The sequence below is a fragment of the Colletotrichum fioriniae genome (genome assembly GCF_027942845.1).
Source record: "Colletotrichum fioriniae strain IMI 355084 chromosome Unknown scaffold_6, whole genome shotgun sequence".
NCBI classification, from domain to species: Eukaryota; Fungi; Ascomycota; class Sordariomycetes; order Glomerellales; family Glomerellaceae; genus Colletotrichum; species Colletotrichum fioriniae.
In genome coordinates, this window is record NW_027076842.1 from 345,316 (window position 1) to 362,805 (window position 17,490).

Sequence of the window (17,490 nt, forward strand, 5' to 3'; positions counted from 1 at the left end):
AGAGAATGGGGGGGAACCACAATAGGCGTTCTGGACAAACGGTAGTCTAATTCCTCCGTTGGATGGGAGGCTCCTTTGTTTCATGGGGGGGCCATTCGTATTCTCTTTCTCCCCCACACAGGCCATTGAATGAGAATGGTTCTGGTGAGGGGCTGGATTTCCAGCATTCATGTCAATGTCTCATCTGAGGGCAAATTGACATGGCTCATACAGCCGATGTTTGGCGTTTAGCATATATAATTATTCATCAACGTCTTCTTTGATGCTCTATCGCTTTCTAACCCTTGGATTATGTTTTACATGAGGCTACTACAGGAAGCTATAAACCTAACTATTGTGACACGCGGGGTCCTTGGCGAGCGAAATCAGTCTTCTCTTCCCCACCAATTTCCCCCAACGAAACTATTCGATTACAATGACCTCGTCTTTGTTTGATTCCGACTAAGTAGTGGGTATCTCAGCTTGGTGTTGTTCAGGGTTGGGATAGCTGTAGCTGCGACTGTCAGCAGGTGAGTCTCGTTCGGTTTCGGTCTCGGGTCGTGCTTCATCAGTGAGGCTGAGGTTCTTATACGGGATGAAGATGGCTTGTTTGGGATGATGAGGGTTTCTTGGCTGCATTATTTGTCATTTTTTGGTCAAAATAGTCTGGGGGAGGCAAAATTATCTTCTCTAAGGATTCTCTAGGGAAGCCGGGTCAAGCAGGTAGGCAATAAGTTAGGCGGCGAGGAATGTTTGGTTGGCGGGGGTTTTGTGCGGGCCGGGACGGACTTTTGGAGATGACAGTGCAGGATCTGGGCGCCGGAGCCCGCGGCCGGAGGGTCTGTAGGGTCGGAGGACGCGGATGGCATCAGAGGGAGAGTAACGGCCTGTATGTGTATCAGCCGTTCGCGTCCTCGGAGTGGCGCTGATAATCTGACCTTTGTAAGTCGCGATTAATCGTCGTAAAGGTGATGTGTTATATCATTGGAGAAACCAGCCTCGGCGTATATTTGAATATGGACCGCGGCATGCAACCTGTCTTTCCTGAGCTTCATGTAAGGGAAGCAACCTATCCTAAACATGAGAGATGAATCAGGGGGAAAAACACCCACGTGTCCCTCCTTCCTCGACGTACTTACCTTCCATCTGAATATACGGAAAGGGCATATACCCCCTCAATCTCATTCCTGTCACCAGCCAGCAGGCGCCCCCCCTAGGGGGGTCAGGTTAAAACTGGCTGGATGGTGGAGTGGTTGAAGTCCACGAATAGCCTAATCAGTGAAAGCTTAGAGGTCCCGAGTTCGAGTCGACAAAATCCCAGCGTGTGCACCAAGAGATGTAGCCCCCGGTGGCGAACGGGGGGGTGAACTCTTTTGTCTTTTTGAATCTTATTAACATCGTGAATACTATTAGGAGTATGAGGCCTTCTTTGGGATGTGATATTGAATCATCCGTTATGTCTCGGCCGTATTTATACTTCTTGCTTCAAATCTTCCTTCCACGTCATCTCTTGATTCAGAATCACTAGCCGATATCAACGTGAATTCGGGGAAAACTGGAGGAAGGATTAAGAGGCCATAGGGGAACTCGAACCGCAAGATATTAGACCAGCCTTAGATCTTATTCGTAACTTAAGTAGACTGTTTTCCCACCCATCGTCCACTCAAGCTAGAGTATTGACAAAAACAGGCTCATGATGCCAGCAACCAACAAGAAACCCCAACTCAAAGACCCCGAGCCGACCGCCGCGCTCGTGGCAACGCGAGTCGAATTCACCCTCATACAATGAATATTCGGTCTCGCCAACTTGACATTAAACCGCTCCTCCCCAACCCACGTATTAAAGATAAGAATCCGCACGCGGTTCGAAGCATTCAAATACGCCTCCCTCGCATCCGCGCCATCAACCAACCCGCTCCCAAACCCCAAAATCTCACTCCCACTCGTAACCGGCGGCGTGTCGCCTCCCCCCATCGAGGTGGAATCCCTCGCAACGTTGGGGTTGAGGTCACTCGTCCTAGCTCCATGAATCACAGCACCGTACCCAAACGTAGCATTACACTCCGGAATCGTCTTCCACGAGGGCATACTCCCATCGCAGCCGTCTCGGTTGAGTGTTCTATCAGAGACGTAGAGGGCCTCGAGGCATGCTTCGCCGAGGACCGGTTCGCAGTCTGTGCTGTTGCCGTTCTCCTCGGTCCAGAGGTTTGTGACGTTGGGAGAGAACTCGACGTCTAGAGAAGTCACGCAAAAAGGGGAATCAGAGCCACGCAGGCCGCCGGATGACAGGTTTCCTCCGCGGGACCAGGATAGGGAGTACGAGGTGGCGATGTAGTGCGGGTCGATGACGTTTCGGCCTAGGTTGACCTCTGTGGTGTTTTGGGTGAGGTGAGGGAGACCGAATTCAGATATGTTTACGCCTGGTGGTAAGATGTAAGTCTATTTAAGTTCTTGTTTTAAAATCGGGAAGAGGGAATTGGAATCGTACGCCATGTCCATTCGTCTTGTCCAAGCTGCGGGGCGTTGCCCAAGAAGATCTCAAAGGGGCGGAACGATATCTGGCGTGTGGTGTTGGGCTCTGCTATTGCTTGTTGGAGGATCTCGATGGATTGGTTATCGAATACGGTGGGTGGTGATGCTCTGAACGTTTGAGCCCGGTCGTTCCAATAAGTAAAAGGCGCAGAAGCGTGAGAGAATAGAAGGCCAACGATGGAGAGTTTCATTCTGGACAGACGGGTTCCATTGATGATGATTAAGTTGAGATAGAGTACACGAAAAAGAGCTTGGTGATGTGTTTCAGCCCGCGGTATCCTCATGTGCGACTTTTGACCTTTTGTTTAGAGATCTGGAGATCTGGATAGAGGAGGCTCAAGAGGAGGGCCTTTTCGCCCCGGGCGTAAGCTGGTCTTGCCGATCTTGTCAGCCCTACGCCGAGTAGATATATGGGGTAGCTGACACCGCTACGTGCGCCTAGGCACTATGCGGCACCCATGATGCCATTTCTCGTGATGGTGTAAAATGGCATCCATGGATGGCTATTCGCAATTAGGGAAGAGAAATGGATGCTGATTCTGGAGACATTGACAGGCGTCAAAATGACGAGACAGGAGCACCCTTCAGGACGGAATACCAAAACGATTAGTTCGGATTGATGGTTTTTTTGACGTCTCACCAGGCTTTAGTGACCTTCCAACGGTGCCTCGGGGATTTTCTCTGACGAAGTCAGCAGTCTAGACTGCGTGGAAAAATAAGTAGCTGCGGTCAAGGCATGATGTGAAGAGAACCTATTCATTTGAGAACATGTCAGCCGTGAACTTATCGACGGCTCTCATCTGAGAACTCTAGAAACAATTGTTCATGTAAATACGAGGATGCGTATAGGGCTTCTTCAAAAGGTAGAGTCCATTGCGTCTAGCACTCGAGTAAATCGACTAGCAAGGAAACAAGCATTCGAGCACATATTTGGTACAGCACGAGCCTGTCCAGACGCGGACATTCGTGTGTAGATATCTACATGTACTCATCGCAACTTCAGTTCTTCACTTACTAGTCTTTCTGTCCCTTCATTGCGCCTGACTCCACCCTCCTATCCGCGTTCAACAATAGACCTCGGGCCGATGGGAAAAGACAATACTGGTCACATCAAAGACAGGAAGATTGCTAATCAATCAATGCTACATGCGACGCGGTGGAAGAATGACGGAGTCGCTTCTGGGTTGTAGGAAAGCCCAATGCCGGCTCTATAATCTTACCACCGTGTAGATAGATACCTTTCCGGCCCATCCCTTCTTTGGCAAACCCTACCATCAGAGCAATCCAAATCGGCCCATTGGAGATCAAGACCTCAAATTACCTCATTGATAGATGACCTCACGACTCTGGTGATCCTGTTTCGAGTATGGACACTCATCTTCTTCGTCCTGTACCACTCGGAATCCCCCCACGCGGGCCCGAATCTAGAACTCAACCGACCTGGGTACGGCCGGCGTGTCATCCGATGTTTCGCAACACAGTGGTAGCAACCAGAAAGATGGCCCCCGGAGCCCGAAAGGGGGATCGTCCCGTGCCTTGCGTCAGGGTTAGGCAGGGCCAAAAGGGAGAAAGAGAACCTCCTATTCGGGGGAGTGGATCTAAGGGTTGGGCTGGAAATTGAAAAGTCCCTATCCATGCATCATGCCAGCGCAGCGAACTACGTGTAACGGTCGAATTCGAATTTCTTTTTTCCCATGGTGACCCAACACGGCTGGGGCAGATTTTGGTAAAAGTCTCGCCGATTCCGGATAGGCTGGGCATCGAAAACTACGGACGAACTATCTGATTCTGACGTGAACGCCCCATTCCGATAATGATAATTCTCCGGCATCATCCGCCGGGTAAGAGGGAGTTGCAGAGCCGGATGGACATGAGTGAAGGGGCGACGAGCCGGGGAGGAACCGAAAGACTGAAGTGAAGGGGTCAGAAAAGTTTAAAAGATTGGATGAGTCTTGGTATCTCGGAAGAAGCAACGAGGAGCCTTCTTGTCGAGGGCAGAGCGAGACAAGGTAAGGCGCTGAAGGAAGAAAGAGGAGGGTATTGTTCAAGCAAAACGGTCGGAGACGGGTCGACGGCGATGGACGTGGCGGGTCGCAGGGGAGCGAGTCTCTCTCCTCGAGTTCTTTCGAAGAGATTACGGAACGTCTGACTTGAGACTTTCCAATCTCAGACGTTTCGTTTTATTCCTTGTCTCTCGTGCCTCTCGCCTCTTTCCCTTTCTGCCTTTTGACATTTCTGTATTCGGCATTCTGCATTCTGCATTACAAAGGAAGAAAAAAAGAGTGGGAAAGCATTTCATCCGCGGCTTCCACGAACCGGCGATGCCGCGATACTGGCCGAGATTACGGATGCTTGGGAGAGAGACATCCCCAGTTCGTGGTGTACGGAGTATTGTGCGCTGGCAGAATTCTGGGGACCGTATCCTTCAAATCATCGTCACACGTGGTTGTTGCTTTTCTGGAAACTTTCTGGATGGGGAGGGGTTACACTCTCGGCGGGGTTGGCAAGGCTGGGTTGCGTTTTCGTTGCTTATTCTTGCCAGACTAGGTACCAGACTACCATCCACACGACCCTGTCACCTTCGGATCCTTTTTGAAAGCAGGCAGACACATTCTGAGATGCTAGGGGCGTGGGAACTTATCTGGGAATTGTGAAGGGTTCAGCAGAACTTCTTGGAGGAGAGGAAGAAAAACCTCATGCTTTGAGACCCACAACAGATAGAGAGAGAGAGAGAGAGAGAGAGAAAGGGTTTTCATGTATGACAGCACAAGTTGGGACGTTCCTGTTGCAGTGTTGGAGGGCTTCCTGCCATCCGATGTTTCGCGGTCCTGTCTGTGTTTGATCACCAGTTCATCCCAGCATGGCGAAGCCCCCCTGCCCTGAGATGTCTTGTCTCTCACTCTATTGAGTCTCAAGTCTCTCTTTGCCTTGCTGCCAAACCGATGATAGGCGCGCCCGCATACGACACCACATGAGGACCACATGACGAGCATGCGGCACAGCAGCACATGGAGTACACGAGACAGAAATGCACTACAAGATATGCACGGGCGATCATCGACGCGAGGGTGCGCACAACTGCGCAACAAGGCACCGCGGCCTTGCACTTCTTCTCCCCCTCCATTTCGACGTCGAGTGTACCTAAGTATCGCCGTCGATTTGTGATCTCGCACCCGAATGGGATTGAGAGGGGGTGGTAATGGCGGCTGCTGACTGTCCATCGTCCTTTTGCGTGGGCTTTTATGCGGGATGCTTATGCTGTAGAAGGGGGAAAGGCAGAAATTTGACATATCACCTCATGCAAGCCCCTCCAGCCACATTACTGTATACGATGCAGCAAGCCTCTCGGTTCAAGAAGGTCACCGCCATCGAGATCGGTAGAATATCACATATGCCGCTGTACATGACGCGATGACTCCCCCCCACCACGGCTCGATTCCAGGCGGAGGGGACAGAGCGAGAGAGATCTCGCGATCTCACGATCGATGTGGTCAAATGTCCGACCACACTTTTCCAACCGGTATCATATTTCTCCGAACCAATGAAGACGGATGGGAACAGCACACCGCGGAGCCGAAGTGGACGGAGTATCCAGAAAGGGAGCCCGAGAGGGGGGACGTGGCGGGCAGATGAAGATCCCAAGATCGTGGCATGCGAGCGCAAGGACAGCCGAAGGAGGGGGGATCCCGAGGACAGCAGCGCCAACAAACAACGCACAGATGTTGGGAAAATGATGTGTCTTTTTGGGGACCATGTTCATGATCCTTGCTGATGAGCAGGGATATGTGTTCATGAAGGGATAGGTAGCAGGGGTGGGTGATGGAAAGACGGCGTTCCAAATCCTTGAGATAATTGCTTTTTCTTGCATTTTCTTTAACCAGAGTTTTTCTGCTTGTCTCTGGAGGGGAGAGGAAGTGAGAGAGATACGGTCTCGGATTCTGGGGGTCTGGCGTGCTGGCTCAAGGCGGCTGATACATGAAATCGGTTACGATGACCTGAAGCAGTTCAAGATCATCTCTAGTTGATCGATCATGTCGCTATCCGAGACTCAAGCACCGGGGGTAACTAGGAGACTGTGACGCCTCTTGAGGCAAGGAGGCGGAGGGTTGGGCTGAGGCTCAACCAGAGGCGTTTGGGAGGCGTTCAGGGAGCCCAGAATATCAAACATGGCGATTCTTAGGTCCGGATTCACTGTGTATGGAAAAGGTTTGACAGGACGGAAGCTCCCGTCAGACGGCGTCCGATCTAGAGTACTTGGTAGTATACCAGGGCAGCAAGGGGGAAATGAAGTGGAAAGGGGGCGGCCAGATGTTGATATCGAAAAGAAAGGAAATGGAAGGAAGCTATGAACGGGAGGACGGCAACCTCCGGGGTAGAAACCGTGTAATTGGCTGATGACGTCCCGAGCTGTTTCTTTCGAGTCAGTAATGGAATCTTGATTTCGATAGTATCGGCTGGAGCGATGCGCGGGTACGTCCGTAGATGAGCAGTTTCTGACGTGGCTGGCTGGCGGGCAAACGTGGACCCAAACAATGTCTCTATCCACGTGCCAACCTGCATCTAAAGATCAGCGGTACACCATGCCATTGCCACGCATAGTTTCCTGTTGTGAATCAAACTGGGAGGCGAATCAGGAGGGTATGAGGAACGCATAGGATAAAGGGTACCTGGGAGACGTTGAAGGCGTGGCACGCCAAGTATTTTGTCGAACGAGAATCGCATGGCAGATACCGGGCGACGGACCAGGGGCGGAGGAGACGTTGATGAAGTTGCGAATCGAGGGTTTGAAGCATGGTTAGCCGTGATTGGTGGGCGGCATAGTGACATCCCGCTTGGAATCATGATTACTGAATCGAGATGATCAGATGGTGCCGTCAAGGATAAGAGATCTGGTAGAAGTACTATTTCCTTCTTCCACTGCCTCGTACAGCCGTACCTAAGTTTTGATGTGAGAGTTTTGGATCGTCAAAAGTCTATCATACTTACTCGTGTAAGCGCCACGATTCTGTGTTCGACGGCGCCCCTTCGTGGCTTACACTACTCCATACGTATTCGGGAGATGGATGGTGGTCAGGCCCAGAGATGGGGATCTGCCGCAGGGGAAGGACGAAAAGTACGGGGACATAAGGGGAGAACCTGTTCGGGGAATGAGGGGTCCCCAGTTCCGCGGCCGGGATTCCACCCATGGCTTGTCTTGGCTCCTCTTGAACTCTCTTACCTTCCTTGTTACCTACATTCCTTGTCTCTTCCATGCGGGACATGGTTCCTCGGGGCATGACAATTGGTATGTAAGCCCGGCGCGGGCGCGCGGGAAGGCTGCATCGTGGGGGGCCGTCATCTGGCTGCAAGTCTACAAACAAAAGTCTTGAATCTGACGAGAAAGGTGTGGATGGTAGACGAGGGTCGTGGCGCGGGTGCTGACGATGTTTGCTCTCCCGGTTCCATGGACGGAGATACAGCTGGAAATAGTAGAAGCGGGACGGGTTGGACGGGTACACTTACATATCTATAACATCACCAACATTTGCAATTACTCTACCTGCCTACCTAAGCTAATACTACGGCTACATACTTGGTTATTGAAGCAAACAGACCGACTCGTCTCGTTCCAGACCTTTCGCCCGTTCACCATGCAACCACACCCAAGCACCCGTTTGGTTCCCTCCCCCATGGTCCAACGACACCACCTTCCCGGAATCCATCCAAGGTGAGAAATGATATTACAAACGATAATTAAAAACCTTGTAAGTCCTAAAGCCTCACGCGCTAGCGGAGGATTAAAGCACTTTCCACCCAAAGAAACGAATTAGCGAGCCCCTCGGTTCCAGCCCTGTTAACCGCTTCCCTTTTTTTTCCTTGCCCCCCCACCATGCATTCCATCCATTATGGTCCCATGACAAGCGCCGATGCAACATCCTAGAAGACCTTCACCGCAAGTGACCTACATGCCCAAAGCTCAAGCGCAAGAAGACGCCCGTCGCCGCAAACCGCCGGGCCAATGCGGCTTCACGCAGCCCTCGCAGCCAGGACTAAGCACATCCGGCTCCTTGCCCTCAAACAACTCGGGCTTATACACATACCACTCGCGGTACGACTTCCACTCCTCGAGAAACTCGACCCAGTACGCGAGCTGCTCCACGAGCCAGCTATCGCGGAGTCGGTCGCGGATCCACTCTGCCGTCTCCTCCTTTTTGCCATTGCCGTTGCCTTGCTGCCCCACTCCCGCTCCCGCTCCCGCTCCCGGACGTCCCGCCGCCCAGGTCCGAAGAAGATCCGGCCGGACGTCGGCGACGCGCTCGGCCGTGTAATAGACAAACTCGGCTCGTTTGCCCCGCGCCGTGAAGTACGGGACGGAGCCCCACTCCACGACGGCGCGTTGCTTGGTCAGCTCCACCACGCGCACCGTGCAGCAGGTGCATTTTGCCTGGTTGAGAAAGTCGCGGAGGACTGTCGAGGCCGAAGGCGTGCTGGTGCGCGGGTGGAGCTGCATGGTTGAGGTTGTGGAGCGATGATGGTGTTTTCTGTGGTTGTGGTGTGGCGGGTGAGTACCTGCGTCACGGGGACTTGACGGGCGAAGCTGCGTTTGACATGTTAGTTTGTGTTGGTCTGGTTTGAGGGTTCGCGTGGATAGAGTTGGAACACAGAGAATGTGTGATTGTGAGTCCTGTTGTGTGGCCGATATTCAAGGTGGTGGGGTGAAGCATGAAAAAGGCTGAACGAATAAAAAGTAAAGAGTGAAAAAATGAAGAAGAAAAAAAGAGCTCACGAGGTTTAGCGGCCGATCTGTCGTCATCTCAGCTGCGAGGATATCCAGGGTCTGTCGGCAAGTCGCAGACTCTAGACTCGTTTGTTTTTTTGTTTGTATCCACCCCGAGTTGCTTTCTGCGGCTTTCCTTCCTGGCGGCCAAGGATTCCTTTCGATATCATCACCGACGACTAACACGACACGACTCGACACACACGGGCTGTTCCGATGCTGATGCTGGCTGCGTGCGTACCGGATACGTCCCAAACTTCCTAAAATTGGCAGGGCTGGCTTGGGCTGCAGAGGTGACAGAACGGGAATGGGGGTGGAGAGCATGAGCTGAGCTGGAGTTTGTTGTCTTTGATCCTCAGGGCAAGGGAGAGAGAAAGGAAAACAAGGCCCGGCCGCCCCTCCAAAAAGTCTCTTGAGGGTTTTTTTTATTTGCCCGCAATAAGATGGATCAACAATTCATTTATAGCAAGGTTTTGCTTCTCCCTCATGTCCCTCCCGTTACCCCAGTTCTGGCTCTGCGTGCCTTGTCCCCCATCATGTCTTACTCTTCTTACTCTTCTTGGCAAGGCTCGAAGGTCTTTGCAGTTACTATGAGGTACAGCCAGATATTCCGCCATATGTGTCACTGGCAACACTAAGGTAGGTCAGTATGTGTGAGTGACAAAGAGAAGCGTGTGTATGTGTCTGTAGCAATCCGTCATAGTATCTCAGCATGAGCGTCATAAGGGGGGGGGGGTGCTCCTTGAAGATTCTGCTCTGCTTCTTGGTCGCACAGGAAGGAGAAAAAAGAAGAGTGAGAAGTGCAAGGAGAAGCGAAATATGTATGGTATGGTGTCAGTTCGTGCTACCGTGCTGCTGTGGGCGTGGGATTGCCAGCTTGGTGGTGGGTTGTCCCTCACTTCATGCTAGGTATCGTTGCCACGAATGTTTTCTTTTTCCGCCCCGTCTCTGTGGACACCCCATTTCGAGGAATGTTGACAACCCTGGCCTCCTCGCCGGGGTGGATTACCCGGGCGATCGTCCGCCCCAATCGCGCGGATACCCCATCTCGGGACGTCCGTCATATTTCACTTTTTCCTTTCCGCCGCATGACAGCGCCACCTTTGTGAGAGTTCCTCTGTTTTTGGGGGAACCGAGAGAGAAACATGGTGCCTGAAGCCCAAGTGTGCCAGTATCCGTACCTTACCTACACAGTAGTTGTATCAAACAGCAAGCCTGGCGCGGCCCCCTCCTCCCCTTTCCCCTTCATCTCGCTGCCCAATCTTCGATACCACGCACGTCTCTCGGGGATATGCCAGACAGGGATTCATGCAGAAAATGAGATTTCACACTCCCGCCCGCAAATCGCCCATAGCTCTGGTTCATTGGCCTGAAGCTCCGTGACCACTGCGGCTCGTTACACTGTCACTATCGAGTCTTCTCGAGTCTCTTCTCTAACAAAGACCAGAAAAGTGCTGGAATCCCTCTATTATTCGCTGGGATTGCCGTCTTCCGAAGATAGTAGCGCTGGGAGAGGTTGGTCCCAAGGAAATCATCAGAAAAGGAGGGAAAAACCATTCGTGATCCCTCCAAGTTCGTGGATCGGACACTTGCTTTTTCTTTCCTTTTTTTCTTTCTTTCTGGTCCTTCCTTGCAACAAGGAAATCCGCTGAACAGAATGGCCCTTTGCCCATGCCCCCTCGGGAGTAGGTATCCGTACTTTGCTGACTCGAATCAACTCATTCCACCCGTGTCGTCGGTGACAACCAGGCGTGGTCTGGTCTTGGAAACACAACCTGGGGGCTGCCTGGCCACGGCCGAAGAAAAAAGAATGCGGCAAACGGCACGAAGAGAGACAAACGGATCCCAGTCGTGCCAGCGGCTTTCCACAAGGGCCCTTGAGAAGGGGAAGGGGGCGAGAGCAATAGGCCCGGCTGATTGCTTTTGGGAAGTTGATGAGGAAGAAGAGAAAGAGTAAGAGGGAAAATGAAGGCTAATTATCCTACCTTTTTTTTCCTTTTGGTTTGAGACAAGGGCAAAAAAACATCCACCTTTTCCCTTGTTAATTTGGCGGACTCTCATCATCGATACGCAACACAAACAAAATGGATGTGTACATGCGTAGTCCCCGCCTTTTTCTTTCCCAAAAGAAACCGTTTTCTCGAGGCCAGGCCCGCAGGTTGTGCCCATGCCTTCTCATCCAGCACATACGCCCGCTAAGTAATCCCAGATAGAGGGTGGGCAGAATATCGAAGGGGAGGGGGTATGGGATCGAGGGATGGGAAGGGTAGGTATTAAGCGGCAACCTTTTTTTCTGAGATCTTATACAATAATTACCCTCGGACCTTTTCCCCTTAAGCCGTATCGATCCCGCTCCTGCAGCCACCTGAGCTTAAGATCTTACATATACCCGCTTGAACCATCACCTCGGGACGTCGTCTGACAGGCTGCTCTCGCTCACCGGTATCTGTCGGCCCTTGCAACTTGCCTTGACCGAGTTGTCATGCCAAGTCCCCTCTTTTCAGTCTAAATCAACCTCTCGCACGCACACACACGCACACACACATACATACAATACCGTCTTGTAGGTTCCGACGTCTGTTGATGAAGAAGTCCGATGCTGACGAAGAAGATTTCGATAGCTTCTTATAGCTACCGCCAACCTCCGCTCTGTCTCTGTTTCATCAATATCTCTTCACTCGCCGCCGCCGCCACCGCCCACCGCCCCGCGCCGCCCGTCATGTGCGAGTGGTACCGACGCAACTACGCCTGCGGGCACCACTTCACGGGCGCCTCCGAGTGGTGCTACCGGTACAGCCAGACGCAGAAGCGGTGCAAGGTGGTGGTGACGCAGGTCGACTACGATTCGTCTGTGTGCAAGAGCTGTATGAAGAAGGGCGTCAAGACCGAGGTGCCCTGGGAGCACATGATTGACCGGTCCAAATTCGATCCCAACCAGGAATGAGCGACGCCAACCACCACCACCACCATCATCAGCATCGTCTTCCGGTGTCGTTGAAACGAACCGTGAAAGATGACAGAAACACCTACACAACCTTTTCCTAATCATGTATTTGTTCGACCAAAACCGCTCATCGAAAGGCGCGAAAACTTATTTCCAGGGCAAGAGAGAGAGAGAGATGGATCCTCCCAAGGCGTATCGGTATACACGGGGCGGTAATTGGGGTCGTGTGGCCAGGCACGTCTATGGCTTATTAGAGCAACTGGGAGCGGCGCACCTTATACCCATTTGATTTTATGTGCTTGAAAACAACTTTTTGGACTGGATCATGTCCTTCGATGGCGGTTGCATTTGGAGTTTTGGAAGCGGGACCTTCAACAAAAAAAAAGTGTTTTTTCTTGAATCCTCACCTTGGTTGGATTTTGTTTATTTTACGCGTGTAATGGTCGGTTGAACCGATCGCCTTAATGCCGGATAGGATATGACTCGTCTTTCGAGATATCGTGGTGCATCCTCTATGCTGCTTGATGAGCTTGGTGAGCGACGCGGTTATGCTAGCGTAAGGTATTGACTGTCTGTGCAATGGATGCAAACCGACGAAGGCTCTCTCGTCTCGACGCAAGTTTCGATATCGGCTTCGCGGCGTAGTGGCGTACTGAGTCGAGCATCGATCCTGCCACGGGTTATGGAATGCCAAGTCTCAGATCTCAGACATGAAGCAATCTGGAGGGGTTGGCAAGCTGTGGCAACTGGATCAGAGCCTGGAGATCTGTCTAGCCTTTTTGACAAATGACGATCGAAGACAGAGTTTCATGACCCATTTGCGTTCCGTAGTGAGCGATACAACGCATGGCATCCCATGTGCAGGTCGAGACGTGCCCAGCCTGGACACGAGGTCGCCAGGTAGCTATCGCATGGTAGAAAGAGGGGGAAGAAGACCTAGGTTTCGGAACAAACAGTGGTTGCGAATACCTTGATCTCGAATTGACACGGGTAATTCAGTGGTAAGACAGACAGCCGCGATGATCCACGATCCGCGTTCCACACGGCACCAAGATCCTGAGACGCGCGCGTGCCTGTGGCCCAGCCAGTGACGTTCAGACCGAAACAAGAGCTGACGGAAGGATAAGCCACTGAACAGCTGAGATCTGAGGTTTTGGGGTGGTCTTGCGAGGCTAGAGTACCGGTAGCCGTGACAACGGCTGTCTACGGCGCTTGTTGGAATCGGAATATGCCTTGGTGACCTCCGTATCGGTCCCGCATTTTCCGGTGAGATACCGGAAGCTCACTGCTTTCGGAGGTTTTACATCGCAAAATAGCTTCAAACTGGGGGAAGTCGGCCAGTACAGCGTCCCGGGGCCGAAGATGTTCGGCACTGTGGTCGTTACATATCGGAAGATGCACGGGCTTAGACCGGGCGCCCAGGCATTGTGGCAGTCACGCGCGGCGCGGCGTCCCTTCCCTCCATGGCCCGGTGGCTCGACCCTGCAATATGATTACCTAAGACATGGGTACGTACTCGAACTTGACAATTGAATTCTACGGTACCTCGCATCTCAGGCCAAGGTCTTATCGTATCATGGGAACGGATTCCTTGAGTACTGACAATTCATGGCAGATTGTTCCTCACTCAAACCAACATAAAGTCTCCTCGAGTCCTCGTAACTGAAGCAGACGCTCCAGAACCAAGACTAGAGAAGAGAATCAAGAACGGCACAACTGACTCCCCACCACCTCTGGACCCATCCACATCGGTAACGCGGCGCCACACCAAGAACCCAAGCAAAGAGCTCTGAATGGCCCGTCGCCGCAGTCAGCCAGTTGATCGCTGCGACTTTACTTTGACAGCCCCCCACACCACGGAGCAAAGATATCCACTCTTTCTCAGACCATAAGCTAATCCCATCAGAGGATTAGAATGTTGTGGTGCACCCGGTGTAGTGGTTACCCAATGCCAAACCACGCTGCTCCGGGTCTAGCCATGTCACTATCTGACTATCTAATTCGCCGAGCGTGAGAGGATTTTTTCTCTCTAATAATCGTCTACTTTTATTCGCGCGCAAATCTCGCTTGTTACTCACGCTACGCGCTTTGTATCATCGTCACCTTTTGACTTCTCTTTCTCTCTCACGACGTTTGACAGAGATTGAAATTTCATTGCAACTTTTGCGCCGCAGCCTCCTAACCTGCTCTTTACCGCATAAGATTCTAGATCGACAATCGCCCTTAAGCTGCAACCATGGGCCAGCCATCATTCGCGGCGTCCAACGCCCTCATCTACGTCACTTATGGACTCTTCCTGTATGAACTCTACGCAGCTCTCTCAAACTCAACCCTCTCCATCGCTGCTATTTCCCATCACTTTTAGAGAGTACAAGATGCTAACATTTTTGCAGTATCATCGGCACTGCCATTGCGTGGAAGTTCCGCAATCAGTCCAAGGGAGAGTTCCTGTCTGGAAATAGAACTCAGACGGGTCAGGAACTCTTCCCTTTTGCATCATGAGAATGAGAGTGAGAGCGAGTGTGAGAGTCCATGTGTTTGATGGGGTCAGATGAGGCCGAGCCTCTTATACCTGACCGCATCTGCAACACTTGGCTCTCATTCCCTCGACATACAGTCAACACGCTCTACTCTCATTCGAATCCCCCAATGTGTAGCAAACTAACGCACCCTCCCCGCAGCCTTCCCCTTGGCCCTCAACTTCATCGCCTCTGGTGAGTGAAGAAGACGCAGACGGTCTAGCCACTGCGCTTCTTAACCCAATAGCAAAAAGCATCTTCTTCGAGAAAGAAGAGCGGCAGAACGGCACGGAAGACAGCAAAGACTACGAGACAACTTTCCCACGAACCACACAGCACAACGCAAGCCTACAACAGATGACATGGGATTATCGACTTCTCTATCCCCGATTCTCTTCATGAGCAGAGTAATCATGAGACGAATGACCACGGGCGAGGAATCCAATCGAATGACTGACAGGCAGGTTCGTAACCCAACAACAAAAGATCAACAATTACTCCTCGACTTCCATTTCCCCCATCCTCTTTTTTCTAATCTCATCTTCTGAATTGGGGAGACAAGCCTACTAACCTTTCTGGCCACTATGAGGCAAACCTTGAGCGTGGCCAGAATACTCTATGGGAAACCCTCCCCCCCTTTCTGAAGATGCTATTAGAAAAAAGGGGGTGGGGGGAGATGGAATCATCGGGGATGCGGCTCACTACGGGCGCGGATTTGAAGCAGTCGCCGCGCATCCACCCTCTTCCGTTCTCATCGTCTCTGGAAAGTCCTTTTTGGAGGGCCTTCCTAGACGACACAACAGAAGAGGAGATGCCGCGACGTGTGGAAATGAAGCTGAGATTGCACCGTAATTACTCGATCAAGTTAATGCTTGCGTGGGAAACGTGCTGCCGCTCGAACATCTCCCCCCTCCCTCCCCCTTTATACCTTGCCCCAGCCCTCGTGAAGTACTAACACACTTCATCAAGCCCTCGGCTCCGGCATTCTCTTCTCCTACCCGGAGCTCGCCACGATCACCGGCGTCCAGGGCGTCCTCGTCTACGCCCTCTCGTCCTCGCTCCCGCTCCTCATCTTTGCCGTCCTCGGCCCCGTCATCCGCCGCAAGACGCCCGAGGGGTTCGTCCTCACGGCCTGGACGAGGCAGCGCTACGGCACCGTCGCCATGCTCTACCTCAGCTTCATGACCCTCGTCACGCTATTCTTGTACATGGTCGCCGAGCTATCCGCCATCGGGCAAGTCGTCAACGCCCTGACGAGTCTGGATGGCTTGCCCGTCATGATTGTGCAGTGCGTTATCACCACTATTTACACATGTAAGTTACGGGTACTTGGAATCCAAAAAAACAAGACACTCTTGACTTACAAACCACCCAACAGCCCTCGGCGGTTTCCGCATCTCCTTTGTGACGGACAACATCCAAGGCGCAATGGTAATTTGCCTCATCATCATCGTCGCAATCACAATGGGCGTCAAAACCGACATCGACACCTCCTTAATCGAGACCTCGGGCCTCCTCAAACCCACCCTCTTAGGCTGGCAACTCCTCTACATCCTCCCCATCTGCATCCTCACAAACGATTTCTTTCTCTCGGGCTTCTGGCTCCGCACCTTCGCCTCCAAAACAGATAAAGACCTCCGCGTAGGCGTCTCCATCGCCGTCGTCATCATCCTCTGCATCCTGACCATGGTCGGCGTGACCGGCCTCGTCGCAGCCTGGTCCGGCGCCCTCCCGCTAGACCAAATCGCAGACAGCGGCTCCATCGCCTTCTTCCTACTCCTCCAACAACTCCCCGCCTGGGTCGTCGGCATCGTCCTCGTCATGGTCTGCACACTCTCCACCGCGGCGTTCGACAGCCTGCAATGCGCAATGGTCTCCTCCGCCTCAAACGACCTCTTCCGCAACCGCCTCAACATCTGGTGGATCCGCGCCGGCGTGGTGCTCATCATCTTCCCCACCGTCGTCATCGCCCTTAAAGCCCCCTCGGTTCTGCAAATCTACCTTATCTCCGACCTCGTCTCCGCCTCCGTCATCCCCGTCCTCGTGTTCGGTCTGGTCGACCGCTTCTACTGGTGGCGCGGCTTCGAGGTCGTCGCCGGCGGGCTGGGCGGCATCCTCACCGTTTTTCTCTTTGGTCTCGTCTTCTACGACGGCGACGCGCAAAAGGCGGGCAACCTGCTCATCATCTCCGAGGGCCTGTACGCCAACGACTGGAGCGTGTTTGGCGCCTTTGTCGCTGCGCCGGTGGGTAGTTTCCTCTGGGGTTTCGGCGCGTTGGGGTGCCGGCTTGCGTTCCAGTATGTCTTGGCCAAGAAGAGCGGTCGTCGCTTCGACGCGCTGGATCGGCCTGTTGGGCCTGGGTTCACGCCCGAGGCTGACGGCGCCCCTCGCTACGTTGAGAGGGACGAGTATGAGGCCAACTCCGAGGTCGAGGTCGTCAAGCCCGCTGGCAAGTTCTTCTGAGGGCCCATGCCTCGATGTCAAAAGTGAGCATGCTCCTCAAGAGTAAGCAAAGCATAAGCGATCCAAAAGTGTCTTTCTGAAGCACTACTTGGTTCTTACGCGGTACTCCATGTCAATTTATGGACAGTGGAATAGATACCCACGGAAAGGAATATTACCCTAGAAAAAGGGGGAGAAGGGGGAGATTTTGATTCTTGTATTTGGTGGTCGGAGAGTCTTCTGCTCCTATGCAATCAGGCTCGTTCTATAGCCAGCCATTTAATCAGACACATATAATACACTCATTACATGTTTTT

General features: G+C 52.6%; 3 protein-coding genes across 3 annotated transcripts; 2 read left to right on the forward strand and 1 right to left on the reverse strand.

The window, feature by feature from the left end:
* Positions 1 to 8,467: 8,467 nt before the first annotated feature.
* N0V96_005578 (uncharacterized protein) lies at positions 8,468 to 9,001 on the reverse strand (the record flags this gene model as incomplete). The annotated part of the gene is made up of 1 exon (XM_053195609.1): positions 8,468 to 9,001. The coding sequence occupies one exon, from the start codon at positions 8,999 to 9,001 to the stop codon at positions 8,468 to 8,470; it is 534 nt and encodes a 177-aa protein (XP_053046948.1).
* A 2,986-nt stretch (positions 9,002 to 11,987) lies between these two features.
* Positions 11,988 to 12,212, forward strand: N0V96_005579 (uncharacterized protein; the record flags this gene model as incomplete). The annotated part of the gene is made up of 1 exon (XM_053195608.1): positions 11,988 to 12,212. One exon carries the CDS (start codon positions 11,988 to 11,990, stop codon positions 12,210 to 12,212), a length of 225 nt encoding a protein of 74 aa, XP_053046947.1.
* A 2,236-nt stretch (positions 12,213 to 14,448) lies between these two features.
* N0V96_005580 (uncharacterized protein) lies at positions 14,449 to 17,194 on the forward strand (the record flags this gene model as incomplete). Its single annotated transcript, XM_053195607.2, has 5 exons — positions 14,449 to 14,510; positions 14,606 to 14,685; positions 14,894 to 14,926; positions 15,701 to 16,045; positions 16,110 to 17,194. The coding sequence occupies 5 exons, from the start codon at positions 14,449 to 14,451 to the stop codon at positions 17,192 to 17,194; spliced, it is 1,605 nt and encodes a 534-aa protein (XP_053046946.2).
* Positions 17,195 to 17,490: the final 296 nt, after the last annotated feature.